This window comes from Phoca vitulina, unplaced genomic scaffold (genome assembly GCF_004348235.1).
Source record: "Phoca vitulina isolate PV1807 unplaced genomic scaffold, GSC_HSeal_1.0 scaffold21, whole genome shotgun sequence".
Taxonomy (NCBI): domain Eukaryota; kingdom Metazoa; phylum Chordata; class Mammalia; order Carnivora; family Phocidae; genus Phoca; species Phoca vitulina.
The window spans coordinates 30,149,047-30,162,866 of NW_022589724.1; the positions used below are offsets into that span (position 1 = coordinate 30,149,047).

Sequence of the window (13,820 nt, forward strand, 5' to 3'; positions counted from 1 at the left end):
CCTTCAGCTTCTGCCTCTTCTCCTTCCGGCGCTGGGCCTTGCTGGCTGCTTGCTCCTCGGTCACCTCCACCTCAGAAGGAAGGGTTGCAACCCAGGTGAATTACAGCTTTACGGTGCCTTTCCCTCAAACGCTCACAAGCACCCCCGTGGGCAGGCACTGGTCGCTACCCCACTTTGCAGATGGGCAGTTGTGGGCCAGAGGTCACACAGCCAGCCAGGGGTAGAGCCCGGGTCCCCACGCTCCATGGCTGTGTCCGCCCCTCACCTTATTGAAGAGCAGCCCCGGCTGCACCTCCTCGTGGGGCAGCTCATGGGGCAGCTCCTGGGGTGGCTTGGCAGCCTCCGCAGCCTTTGCCACCTTCTCCTTTGCCCTCAACTCCCTTCGTTTCCTCTTTTTCCGGTCCCGCTCCTGCTTTCTCCGCCGTCTCTTCTCCAAAGCGGCAGGAGACAGCTCCGTGTTGTGTCCCTGGAGGAAGGGAGCAAAAATTCATGTATAAGGTCCTTCCAATTTGCGGGGCCCCGGTCTGGGACGTGGAATCAGGGCAGGAAAGCAGGTGAGGAGACTGCTGAGCAGGACAAGGTGCCCACTGACTTCAGTGTTCCCCTGTGAAATGATCTATCACCTAGAACACAAGGGACCCCCAAAAGGACAAGAGAACCCCGGAGTTCATGGTTTCCAGTCCCCAGGCGCATCACACCAGGGCGCTTTATAAACACGGTTCCTCTATCTTTCTAATGCTTCCATAGGGAACATATCCTGCATCACTTCATAGATGAAAAGAACAAGTTTAGCCAAAGCCACCAACTAGAACATGGCATGAGGTCAGAATGACCCAGTGCCTGTGCTGACCATGGCACCATTCTGCTGGTGACATCCCTGACCCCTTCCTTCTAGAGGCTAACAAGAGAACCCTAGACCAGGCTGACCCAGACCTGTGTGCAGAAGGACCAGGCCCGGAGCTTGGACCACTCCTTAGGAATGACCCCCGGGCTTATCCCCGGGCAGATGCACAAAGAGGCTGGGGGACCGTCCCCACACAGCAAGAGGCCCAGAGCATGTCCCCAGGAAAGGGCAGGTGGTGGCTGAGTGGGAGGACTACAATGCTAGCACAAACAGCCCAAGCCGGTTCAGGTCTGGTGCTCCCTGTGCAGATCACCTCATCTCAGGTCCTCGCCTAACTTACAGGGCTGTCATGACCCTTCAGGGAAAAGAAGTGCTGCCTGGTATGTTCAGCAAAGGCAGCTTTCCAGAGAGAGGAGGCTGAGCCTCTTTCGAGGGCACAAGGAATCTGCAGCCCAGTACAGACCATACAAGGTAGGTGACCCTGGGAACGCAAGCTCCCCGAGAAGCCACAAACCACACCTGATCTCTTGCCAAACAAAGTTGCCAAGGCCCTGGCAGGACCCGCTACAGGGGTGGGAAAAGCAGCTGAGGTCCCTCCGGTCAGCCCTACAATGGCTGGCAGAGCTGGGAGCCAACCCCACAAAGAGCACCAAGGCACCTTCTCCTCCAGGCAGAGCAGGGAAACCACTACAGGAAACCACACTGCTCCCTGAACCCCAGTGGCCTCCCCGCTCACCTGGCCCCGGGCCTCCCGCATTTTTTCATGTAGCCGCTGCCGCACAACATCCAGGGCAAACAGAGAGTCAAGCTCTGTGACCAGGGTATCTGTAAGGAAGGAAGTGGAGAGCTGAGAAGAAAACCCCTCCCTGATCGTCCCGTCCCTCTTCCCAAGGCCCAGCTTCAAAGCCTGAACCTCCACACACTGCCCCCACCCCACGACCACCAGGTGGCCACTCGTCCACCTGCAGGGCAGTTCCAGTAAATTCTACTCCACCTCTTCAGGCTGGAATGGCCCCTAAGACATCCTCCAGAACAGAACACCCCTGTGCAGAAGGACCAAGTGTGACAAAACACTTCCTACAGGTCAAGCCAAACCCATCTCTCATTTCTTCCAACTTCTGCAGCCTGGGTTTCCCTACGTCTCTCCACAGGTCAGTTCTCATGACTCCCCTTCAGACACTTGCGGGCAGTGAGGCTCTGCAGGGCAAGCTGCTCCAGGTCCTCAGGGGGACATGACCTTGCCCCTCACCAGACCCAGTTGCCAAGTGGCCTGGAACCACCGTGTACTTCCAGGGATCTCATCTACCCAAGAGCCCCTGGATCTGTCCCCTAAAGCTCACTCTATGGAAAGTCTCAAGATACCCCAGTGTGCCTGGCACCATATTTTCTTAGGACCATGTTTTCACCTGATCTCAGCTGGCCCTGCTCCACATCCCCATCTGCTGGAGATCCCATGGAGCTGAAGGCCTCTCCCTCCTCAGGTACTGCTGGCTTTTTGTCCCTGGAAGATGCTGGAGACTTTTCCCCTAGAGCCTGGGTCTTCAGCTCCACAGCCTTTTCCCGCTCCCGGGATTTCTTCTGCGCTTTCTTCCTCTTCTTTTTTGGGGGCCCAGCAGCTTCTGAGCCTTGAGTTTTGCTGGCTGAAACACAAAATTAAAAAGGGCTGCAGTCCCAACCTTTGCGACCCATTCAACTAGGAGGAAAAGTCTTGCAAAAGCTTTGATCTCAAAAGGAGGCTGGGAAGGACGACCCACCCTTATCTGTAGAGCTCAGACCCACAAACCCTAGAAAGCACATCGGCCACACCTCTCAAAACCCTGAAAAACATCCACACTTGACCCAGCAGTCTGCCTGTGAGAATCCATTCTGGATATGCACAAAGATATGGCCTCAGAGATACTCATCACAATGTCGTCTGAGGGAATAACTATGAAAACCTAAATACCCATCTACAAGGTCAAGTTAAGGCACTGCTATGGATAAAGTGCTGCTAAATGATGACGCAGGTTTCATTTTAACGAATCAAGTAAGGTTCTCATTTAGCAGATAAAACGGATACACAAAGTAGAGTGTTTTAATACATAAACTATGCTCATGGGAAGAAAACCTGAAAAGACATAAACCTAAACTATAACCGACTACTTAAAAAAACTCACTGAAGTTTTTTAACTTTGTATACTGAACAAGCTTGCTTTGCATAAAAACAAAAGGTCGTTTTTTCTCTAGCTCCCTGCAGCCCCTGCCACTCTTCCCTCCTCCCGGCCCAGGCAGCACTCCCAGGTCCCAGCTCCTGTGAGGTCCGCCTCTGTTTCACTTGCTTGTGTATCGACCTCCCAGCCACCCATGCCCCATAAACTCTCACTGCCAGGAGGCATCCCGGTTGCCTGCTTCTCACTACCCTGCCCACTCTACCGGGTCACCTCCTCCAAGCCCCGCAGGAGCCGCCCGCCCGGTGAGCGGATGGAGCTGGATCTCCCGGAACCCCTAGGCTGATGCCCACAACAAGCAGGGAGACAGCGGCAACTTTAAACACCCCTTGTCTGTCTTCCTAAAATCTTACAAGCGTGTTTCGCGCATCTACGCGTCTAACCCAGCCGAAGGCTACAGGGTACAGTGCGGGGGACGCCGGCCGGCCGCAGCGGGCGGTGCAGCACCCCCCCCCACCAAGTCCTGCCAGGCCCGACCCCGGGCGGCGCATTACCGGACTTGCGTTTCTGCGGCTCCGGGCTGGGCTGGCAGCAGATTTTCCTGGCCAGGCCCTGCAGGTAGGCGTCCTTGGCGAGCAGAGAGGCCATGGCCGCAGTCTCCGCGACCCTCCTCGTGTAGCACACACACTACCCCGGCAGCTTCCGCCGCACCACCCACGCCGGAAACCGCGCGTTGCGCAGGCGCCGCCGGCCGAGCGCCGAGCCGCCAGCGTGCGGTGCTCGATTAGCCAGGCTTGGCCCCACCGGAAGAAGCGCGTGGGGCGGGGCGCAAAGCATTGTGGGCTTTGGGCGGGTTCCGTGGTTCCCGGGCGCTGCCCGCGGCCCGGGAAGGAGCTGGTGCCCCCCACCCCCAGCACTGTGCCGCGTCCACTGTAGCCGCTCAGTACCTGGGGGCAACAGGACAGACCCGCCGTGGTTCAGGCCTCTGGGGACTCGAATCCCAAGCGGACCCTGGCGAGAGCACGTCCGCTCAGAGAGGACCGCGCGCCTAGCAGGTGCGGGGCGTGCTCCAAGCGCTGGAAAAAAACACGCACCAGTGTCCTCGGCAGGTTTGCGTTTCGGTGGTGACGGGTGAAAGTAAGACAAGCACAGGATGAGTCGGGTAATAGGGAGTGCTCCGGAGAAAAGTCCGGGAGGAAAGGGATGTGAGGTGTTGTAGGGAGGATGCTGGGGCGCTCAGGGAAGACCCACTGGAATCTTTGCTCTGAACAGTGCAATCACACACTAAGATTTACAACAAGGCTTCTCCCTTAAGAACTGACGGGGGGTGGGGCGCCTGGGTGGCTCAGTCGGTTGAGCATCTGCCTTCAGCTCAGGTCATGATCCTGGGGTCCTGGGATCGAGCCCCCAGTGGGGCTCCCTGCTCAGCGGGGAGCCTGCTTCTCCCTCTTCTTCTGCTGCGCGCTCTCATTCATTCATTCATACATACATAATAGATAAATAAAATTAAATATAAAATTTAAAAAAAGAACTCGGGAAGGAAAGGAGTGTTCACCAGCCTGAGGCTGGAGAACCCCGCACCTGGTTCCTTAATTCATAGCAATGGACAGGCTTTGACACAACCCAGAGCCCTTTGAGGGTTGCCTTGGGGTGAGTAGAGAAGGGGGCCTTGCGATATTCATCAGGGGAAGGGAGAGACTGGGGCATGGATTTATAAATTACAACCTCAAAATATATTTAAGAAGGCTTCTGATGTTATATTTGAAGCACTAAGGATTTAACTTTCTACTCCTAATCTCTGTCATAAGGTGCCGTTTTGAGGAGAGGATAGCTTCATCGTCTTCCCCCACAGATTTTCAGTGCACACAGTCTATCTAATCTCTATACAGCACACTCACTGAGCCGTAAACATGTTCTTTCTGGCACCGTTAGTTTTAACCATCAAAGCCAGACCCATTGAGGGACAGGGATGTGAGCCGGGGTGGGGGGGGGGGGGGGGGGGGGGGCGGGTTTGGGGGGGGGGGATGATGGGTCCTCTTTCAGCGAGACTTCCGGTCCACACCCCAAGTCTGGGGTTCTCTGTCCTGCATCACCATCTCCAGGGAGGTCTTTGAGGCTTTCCTGAGGTCTTTGCTGGACAGGGGGTAACGGATGCCAGCAGAGTTGCCACAGAGAAGGGAGAAAAAAGTTGAGTTCCGAGTGCAAATCTAGATTTATGGGCCTTAATTTTAAGTTACCTTTTCTGTGAGAGTTGTCTGGAGGGTGTAACCAGCTAATCCTACCTCCTCCCTGAAGTTCTGTCCTCACAGGATTTTGGGAACCCCAGATGACAGGCCTTCCTCCTACCTACCTGCTGTCTCCTCTCTGGGCCTCACTTCCCTTTTCTGTCAACTCTTACTGCACAGTGACCCTCCTCAGGGCTCCTGACTTGGTGCTGATGACTCCCCTGAACTCCAGGCCCACTTCTGGACATCTGAGACCCATCTCCATGAGTATGTGCAGAACCCTGCCTCCCCCCACTGCCTGCCTTCTCTGTCTGTTAAGGCCACTCCATGCTTCGAGGCTCAGATCTTGAAGCCACCCTGCCTCCTCTCATTCCCCACACCCAGTCCTTGAGCAAATCCTGTTGGCTGTCCCTTAAAAGTAGCCCCGGGGGGAGCTCAGTCAGTTGGGCGTCTATTAGTGTCGCCTTCCCCCAACCCTGCCTCTCTCTGCCCCTCCCCTGCTCATACACTCTAAAATGGATAAATCTTTTTAAATAAATAAATAGTATATCGAGAACTGTACTTCACCCACTCCAGACCACCACCCTGATCCTGTTGTAGATTTCAAAAGACTAGAAAAAATAGTAAGTAAATGTAGTGCAAAATAAAAATAACAAGATATTTGGAGAACAACTGGGGAAAGTAGAATGTGTCATGATCCTAGATGCTATTACGGAATGATTGTTCACTTTGGGTCTGATGCTGGCCTTGAGCCGTGGAGAGTGTTGGTTTTTCTTAGATAGGCAAGCTGGCAGGTATTTAGACATGAGGTGTCATGAGGAGGCCAGCAGCTATTAAATCAGGTAGTTTTTATAAACGAGAGCGCAAGGTGCAAAAGGTGAATCCAGAGACACGTCTGTGTGGGTGTTCTTTATGCGACCTTTATGCCTTCATCAGGGGTTTGAACGGTAAAACACGTGCGATACAAAGGTGGTATGACTGAGGAGCACCCAGGGTTTAGCGACGTGGAGGCCACTGGGGACCCTAATACATGTAGCTCGGCTGGGGTCATGGAGACAAAACCTGCAGGAAGCTGGCTCAGAGGAGAGCTGCAAACAGCCCGTTTCTCCAGTGAGTTCGTTCTGCTGCCGGGGCATGGGCTGGAGAGGAAGAGGTGGCGGAGAGCTGCCTCGCTTTAGGAGGAACAACTTCATTTTCCAACGGGAGCCGTGGCCCAGCCCAGGAGAGCCTAACACCGATGGTGCAGAGATCTTGCTGCTTGGGTGTTTGGAAATTGAAGACACTCGAAACCCCACCATCGGGTTTGGTCGACTCCAGGCTTTTCCCCACATGGGCTTCCATTGGTTTTAATCCCTTTTTCCATTGTTAGTGTTAAGTACAAGTTACTTCTGCAATTAAGGTGTTTCGGGAAGAGCTCATCATCTAGTTTCTCAGTGGGAAAACAACTTCCCCAGACCACCCCAGGAAACCAGGACCAGACCCAGGACTGGGCCCCATGCTCCCACTTCTGTGGTGCCTCTGCTTGGCTACGGGGGGGTGGGGGTGGTGGTCTCTGGGACCCAGCATAATTCAGCATATGTCCCTCCCTGTCCTTGAGACTGGATTGTGGGCTGTCACCTCCCCCACATACCGACCGATGTCTCCCTCATGAGGAGATAAGGCATGCTGGTGACAGGGCATGGGGTTGAAGTCCCAGTTCTTCTGGTGTGGCACCCCCCCGCCCCGCACCCGTGAGCCTGGTGCCGAGGCATCGGGCCCAGCATTCCCTGTGGGTTGAGTCCTGACTTCTGCGGCTTCATTTCCCAGCTCAGTGACCGCGGACACACCACTTCAGCCCCTTCCAAGCCTGTGGCCACTCCTCCCAGTAGTGCAGGCGACTACAGCACAGATTCCAGGTGCGGTGAGGACAAGAGGGACCAGAAGTGCAGGCACCTGGACCTTAGAACATGCAGCAATGGCAGCGGTTTTTCAATCACCAAATATTAAGGACTTTCTAGATCCCAGGCAGTTCTAGGCAATGGCAATGCAGCCACAGCCCCAAACTGACCAAGTCCCTGCCCAAGCCCAAGGCTGTCCAGGCAGAGCCTAGGAGCTGCTCTCCCAGCAGCCACTGGGAAACCAAGGGTGGTCCCAGAGTGGGCCAAGATTAGCAAGAAAGAGCCAACCAATGCAAAAGGGCAGTGCTGTTTTTATTCAACTGTCTTATTACAAAACTACCAGAACATATATGGCAGAACTAGGAAGGTTCCAGTCCTGGCTTCGGCGAGAGCAGGCAGCATCTCTCTCCCCGCCACAGCCCTGTGGGGACAGTGAGCTAGTGCAGGGACCCTTAGGACAAGGCAGCGGGTGTAGCTCTGCACAGAGGGCCTGGCCTGAGAGGGGGAGTCTGGACTTGGCTAATATTATCCACTCTGAGCACCATCCTGCAGCTTTTAAATAGCAGGACATCCTCCTGCCCCACTACCGGGGCCTCAACAGGACTGTCCAGGAACATTCTGCCCAGCAGGCCAGGAGGGCTGTGAACAGAGGTGACCACTCAGAGGGAGATGGGCCACCTTGGAAACGGCTGGGGGAGCTACTTTTCCCCAACACTCCTGGCAGGGGGTGGGGGGGCAGCTGTCCCTGGGCTAAAGTTCTCAAGGGGAAGCAAGGCTGAAAGGAGCAAAGCTGTGGCGAGCCCGGAAGGGACACCAGACTTCCTAAGAACCTAGAGGTGTGGGGAGGGGAGCCCTGGGAGGCTCAGGCGTGCTCCGTGGGGCCGGGGCCGGGGCCACCGGCATGGGAGTGAGCAGGGGCCGCAGCCTGCAGGGGGCCAGCGCTGGGCTCCGGGGACGCCAGCACAGGGGCCGAGAGGCCATCAGCAGAGTCTGTGTCGAGGTCCAGCCTCCAGTATGCTTCGCACAGAGGCAGGTCATTAGCTTCGCAAAGACTTGAGCTTTTCCACCACCAGAAACCCAGGGAGAGACAGGAGCAGGCAGAGACGGACGGAAGCCGGGGCGGGGCGTGGGGGCGGGGAAGCAAGATAGAAGCAGAGTTAAGAAAACAGACCACACCCCAAACCTGCCTTTCCCCTCTTCTTCTCTGTGCTGGCCCCTCTCCACGCAGGCCTGGCTAAGGGGGGAGGGGGGCGTGTGGGGCTGCCCTTGCTTTAGGATCCAATACAGCATCCCACCGGAGGTGCCCTTCAGGACCAGCCACCAGCAGGCTGTGTGACCTTGGCAGGTCCCTCTGACTGACCAAGTGTATTTCCCAACTGACAGCCACAAGGCTGAGCCAGCCCGTGCCGCCGCCCCCTATCCCGGCTCCAGAGCTCGCTATGGTCTCTCCACAGTCACTACACTTTGCGAGGACCCCAACAGCAGAGACCCTGTCTTGTTTTTGGGTTCTCTGCCCCGCAGGGACTCTGCCTGAATCGGGGACAGAACCAGGAGCCCTGGTGTTCTGTGCTGCACCACTCTACCAGCTGTGTGGCCGACAGGCCCGTAGGCCCCCTGAACTCGTCTCCCTGCCTCTAACACGGGTCAGCAGTGTTGGCCTGCCCAGGCACGGGAAGACCGGGGTGAGGATGCAGGTGAGGAGTATGACTCACTAGGGCTGTCCAGGAGTGACTAGAGCTCAGAGGTCCCACAACTATCTGACCCCAACCTCCCTCCCTCGCTTCTTCTGCCTTCAGTGGTTTGGGCACAGAGCGGCATCCCAAGGAGAGCAGAGGGCAAGAGGTAGAGAAAGAGCGAGTCACGAGCAGAGAGCGGGCAAGTGTGGACACCGGCATGCGGGGCATGGCAACCTGTGTTGGGGGCTTTTGGGGAGGGGCACAAAGCCTGGCAGCCGTGACTCAACTGAGCCCTGGCCTTACACAGGTATTTGCACACGAGGGAGGCACCAGGGACAGCAAAGACCCCCCTGGGTGAACCAGAGACTGGCACGGCAGGACGCGGGAAGCCTGGCACTCAGGCCCCTGGGTTCCCTGCAGTCTTGTCAAAGTGACTTTGGGCGGGTCCCTCACCACCACCCCTAACCCGGCCCTCAACCTCAAGAGGCAGGGCTAAATTATTGTCCTGTAAGCCCGGTCCTTGGGGGCAGCAGGAAACAAAAAGAGGGACGTGAAGGGATTCTGCAAAAATCCACGGGGCTGTGAACCATGTCCCTGGCATGGTCTGAGACACAGACAGCACCCCCACCCCAGGGACCCCCTCCAGACCCTTCTCTGAAGGCCTGGTGTGTACGAGGTGCTTGCCGCCATGTCTGCTGAGCCGATGGGTATCAGGGACCAGAGGTGGCCCCAGAACCCTCTGGGAAAGTCTAGAACCACTCCGGCTGGACAGTGGCACTGTCCCTTCCCGTAGAGGCCAAGATGGCCAGGGACAGTGAGGGCTGGCATTGAGTACAGGGCAGGGAAACCAAGGCCCAGACCACAGACCATGCTGGCTCTGGGCATCTGTGGCCCCAGCACAGCCTCCATGGGGCAGAAAGGAGCATCTGAAAAAGCCACCACAGGAAGGACACGTTTGTCTGGGCAAGGGCATGGGGGGGCACCACTCCGTTTGAACAGAGACTTGACTTTCTGAGCTAATGGGGACAGAGGTATAAGGCCTCCCTGTCTCCAGCTTCAGTTCCCCCGTGTATGTTACACCTGGACTCTGATTTTTCAGGACCCCTTGGGCTCAGACGACTCAGGTTTCAGGATTCCAAGTGGTGCACGCGGGCTGGGGTGACAGGTCTTGCCCACTGCCGTATCCCTGGGGCCCACCATGGGCCTAACATGTAGGCAGGCTCTGGTCTGTGAACCAGGCTGAGCTGAACAGGAACTCAGTGGTCTGGGTACCCCAGGCCCAGCTCTCAAGGCCATCCTCTGCTCGGGTTTCTTCCTCCTTCCCACCCCCACACCACCGTGGACCCTGACACACACGCTGAAGATTCGGGGATACCCACATGGAACGGCATCTCTAGGCAAGCACTGGCATCCCGCACATTCAGGGCATGAGCCTGGGCTGCCAAGAGAAGCTAGCCCAGGCCTGGCTGGAACGTTTAAATATTGACTAAAAAACTAAGAGAAGCACGCAGGCCCAGAGTGAGGCAGTGGACAGCCCCAGCAGGAATGCTGGCTCTGCCCTCCGCTCTGGGGCTTGGCCCACCCAAACCCTGAAGTTCTGTGACTTTCATCCTGCTGCCCAGGGCCTGGCAGGCGGCGTAAATTGTCCATCAATTGCTCTGACCGTGAGCTCTGCTCTGAAACCCAGGCACGTGTCTGTGCTGCCAAGACCAGGAAGGGTTTGCAAAAACAGGGCCTTCGGGGCCGCAGGCCGGGCCCGGGCCCCCAGCTGTGCTCTGCGCGGGGTCCAGCCCTATCGGTACCTGGACGAGTAATATTCCTCCTCCAGCTCGTACAGGTCGATGGAGATCTCGTCCCGCAGGGCAATGAGCTTCCTGTCACACTCCTCCTGCAGGGCTCGCAGCTGCTGGTTGCGCTGGTCGATGGCCTCGTTCACCGACGGGAAGTCATTGAGGATGAGGAACTGCTTGAGGTCAGACACCAGTTTCATCAGGGACTCACCAGCTCGGACCTGAGGCCATCAGAACCAGGGCAGGCGTGCTGAGGAAGCCGCCGCGGCCCCGCCTCCGTTTCCTTGTCCGTCAGGTGGGACTACAGCACTGACCTTCACAGTCGTTGTGCACTGAGAGAACCGAAAGGGACCCACGGGAGGACAGGGTCCGTGGCCCCCACCCATGGACATGCTTCCAAGGCAGGTGCCACCAGCTTCCCAGCCCCCCCCCCCCCGGCTGCCACTGCAGGGGTACGGACCCTCCCTTTCACAGGTTATGCTTCGCAAAGCCTCAAGCCCCACAGGTAACACTACCGTCCCGTGTAACGCCTGCCCCTGCACCTCCTTGGGAGCAGCAAGCAGGCCCGTTGGGCAGGATTCCTCTGGGGCTCTTCCATGCGTTTGCACCCGTGGGCACACATCCATGGAAACATTTGGCTGATGTGCTTGTTCTGGGACATCAAAAGCGATTAAAACGCACATCTTGGTTTGTTCGGCAATTTGCTTTCGCTCTCATAACGAATCTCCGGGAGCTGTCTCGTCGGCAAGGAAGGGTCGACCCCTTTCTAACCATCACACAGCACTCTCCGTGATGGATGTGGCCGACTATCTGCCGCCCCTTGCGCAGCTGCCAGACAGCCCTCCTCTCGAGGGGAGTCTCCTGAGAAGTGGTTTGCCCACTCGCCCCCCCACCCCCCCTCAAAGGTGGGACCACAAGGCTCCTGCAGCCCTGGGCCCTGCCCTCCACCGAGTGACTCACAATGTTGGCAGCTCGAACGTGCATCTCGTAGTTGTCCTGCTCGCCCTGAGTGGCCCTCGACACTTGCGTCTCGTCCTCGATCTGGAGGGCAGACAAAAAAGCCCCAGAACTGGCAGGTGCCCCAGCCCACAGGTAACTAGCCGGCTGCAGGACACCCGCCGCCGCTGCCTCCTGCCTGCCGTCCACTTTACCTTCTCCGCCACGCACCGCGGACCAGACCGTGGCCGGCGTTCAGCCTCACCCCCTCCTGTCCTAAGGAGCTCACGGGCACTTTCACCGGGAAAACGGATGCCTGTGGACCCTGACTGCTGTGCCACCTGCAGGGAGGTCTAGGTCAAGTCTTCTTTGGGGTGTGGAGCCGTGTTTGGTATAAGATGGGGTCGCGAGCTCAGATGCTCAATAAACTGAGCTGCTGAATGCATAAAGGCATGATGTATTTCTTTTGAGCAACTATTTACTAGCTCTTCCAGGCTGCCAGGTGCCACGTTAAGGGCTTACTTAACCACCATTATCTTGTGAATTCTCACCGAAGCCTGGACCGCCATCCTAGGTTTACAGGTGGGCAAAGCTGAGGCAGGGACAGCTCAGAGAGTGCATCCAAGGTGTCTCCGTCAGCGCACGGAGAGCCAGGAGTGCTGCCTGGCCTGGCCTGTCCAAAATGCAAGCTACTCAGAGCTCCCACCCATCCATGGGACAGGGCTTCCACAGGGGGCCTTGCCAGCCCTGGGCTGGGGGCAGGGCACCCTAAAGTAAGGAGCTGGATTCCTGGGTTCAAATCCTGGCTCTGCTGGCTGTTAGCAGAATGACCTTGGCAAATTAGTCTTTTGAGCCTCAATTTCCTCCTCTGCAAATGAAAAAGACAACACTACCTGTCCCACAGAGCTCGTGTGAAGGTTAAATACAGTAAGACACGACAGCTCTCACGACACGGCGTAACACACGACGAATGCATGCTAAATACACCTTAGCTTTCTTAATCATGGCCCTAACAGCCTTCCGAGGTCTACAGCAGTCTCAAGATCCACCCCAACTTGCTGCACTGCAGCCCAGCAGGCTTGCCAACCGGATCCAGACAGCCGGTTCCAGCCACCTGAAGGGACCTTCCCCCGCCTTTCTCCCTGACTGCATTGGGGGGCAAGAGCAACCACGTCTGGGCTGGAGTCACGCCCCACCGCAACCACTGTACACAGACAAATTCACCCAATCACCAGAAGGGCCTTAGGATGCAGGGGCAACGGAGGCACGGAGAAGTCTGGTCTTCATCCAGACCCATGCTGCTGGTTAAGGGGCGCTGGACGCGGAAGCCAGGCCATCTCACCAGGGCCTGTAACTAGCTGGTTTATTTATCGGTTGACCTGTTTGCTACTCCGGACCCCCCTGCTGCCCTCTCCAGTATTTTCCCCATGCGGACAAAGGCCTGGCCTGTGCGTTCACTGCTGGATCCTCCCCACCCGTGTGACACCTGACCGCAGCAGGCCGGCCACTCAGCTCACCACTGGCTAGACCCCTCCCCTTCCCTTGGTCTCAGAGGGGCAGGAGCCGGCCTGCCCGCCCCCACCTTGGCGGTCTTGATGATCTCGGTGAAGTTGTCCATGATGGACTTGACATCGTCCTTGAGCCGCTTGTTATAAGACTGCAGCAGCGTCTCCTTGCTCTGCGGCAGCGCTCTCTGCTGGGCCATGGCGGGGCCTCAGGCAGCTCGGAGGCGGCACCTGGGAGCCAGAGTCCGGCGTGAGCCGAGCCACCCCAGCTGCCCACCCTCCATGCCCAGCTCACAGAACCGCGATCTCGGGAGAGGCCCCTCCCGTCAGAGACTCGTGCAACCATCAGCACACAAGCGCACTGCGGGCTCTCGGCTCCGGCCAGCGCGCGTCCGCCCGCCCCCCGCCCCTCCGCCGAGGCGTCCCTCCGATTCTACCCCCGCCGCACCCTCTGCTCCAGGCCGGGCCCCCGGAGGGCCGCCGCGCCCACAGCCTGCTCGCTCCGGGGGGCCTCGGCCGGGACCACCCTCCCTCCCCGCGCGCCCGCGCGCTCCGGCAGACTGGCCCGGGGCCTGAGCGCCGCCGACCGACCGAACTCGCGGCCTGGGAGTCACTTTGTAGCAGGGGAATGGGGGGTCACACCTGAGAAAAGACGGCGACCCCGCCCCGACGCCCCCACCTGGTCCGCAGAGCCCGCGCCGACCCGGCTGGGTACAGGGGTGGGGAGGGGTGCAGACGAGCGCACGCCCCTCCCCGGAAGTCCTGGCTCCCCGCCGCTCGCCGCGACCCGCCGCGCTAAGGCACCGCCCCCGATCGGAGG

The 13,820-nt window shown here is 57.9% G+C and overlaps 2 protein-coding genes across 5 annotated transcripts; both read right to left on the reverse strand.

Moving 5' to 3' along the window:
* Position 1: 1 nt before the first annotated feature.
* SURF6 (surfeit 6) lies at positions 2-3,708 on the reverse strand (the record flags this gene model as incomplete). Its single annotated transcript, XM_032419015.1, has 5 exons — positions 3,546-3,708; positions 2,251-2,484; positions 1,581-1,669; positions 266-466; positions 2-70 (listed from the first exon to the last, which is right to left on the reverse strand). Coding segments are annotated over exons 1-5 (687 nt in total), but the record flags the coding sequence as incomplete, so codon positions are not given.
* Positions 3,709-7,374: 3,666 nt separating this feature from the next.
* Positions 7,375-13,813, reverse strand: MED22 (mediator complex subunit 22). 4 transcript variants are annotated; one of them, XM_032418346.1, is made up of 5 exons: positions 13,643-13,813; positions 13,078-13,231; positions 11,520-11,600; positions 10,572-10,732; positions 7,375-8,151 (listed from the first exon to the last, which is right to left on the reverse strand). In XM_032418346.1, the coding sequence occupies exons 2-5, from the start codon at positions 13,198-13,200 to the stop codon at positions 7,956-7,958; spliced, it is 561 nt and encodes a 186-aa protein (XP_032274237.1). In that variant the 5' UTR covers positions 13,201-13,231; positions 13,643-13,813; the 3' UTR covers positions 7,375-7,955. The 4 variants fall into 4 exon arrangements, with proteins under 4 accessions (XP_032274237.1, XP_032274235.1, XP_032274234.1 ...); XM_032418344.1 differs by having other exon boundaries at positions 7,376-8,151; positions 10,572-10,780; positions 13,680-13,813; XM_032418343.1 differs by having other exon boundaries at positions 7,376-8,151; positions 10,572-10,780.
* Between the last annotated feature and the right edge of the window lie 7 nt (positions 13,814-13,820).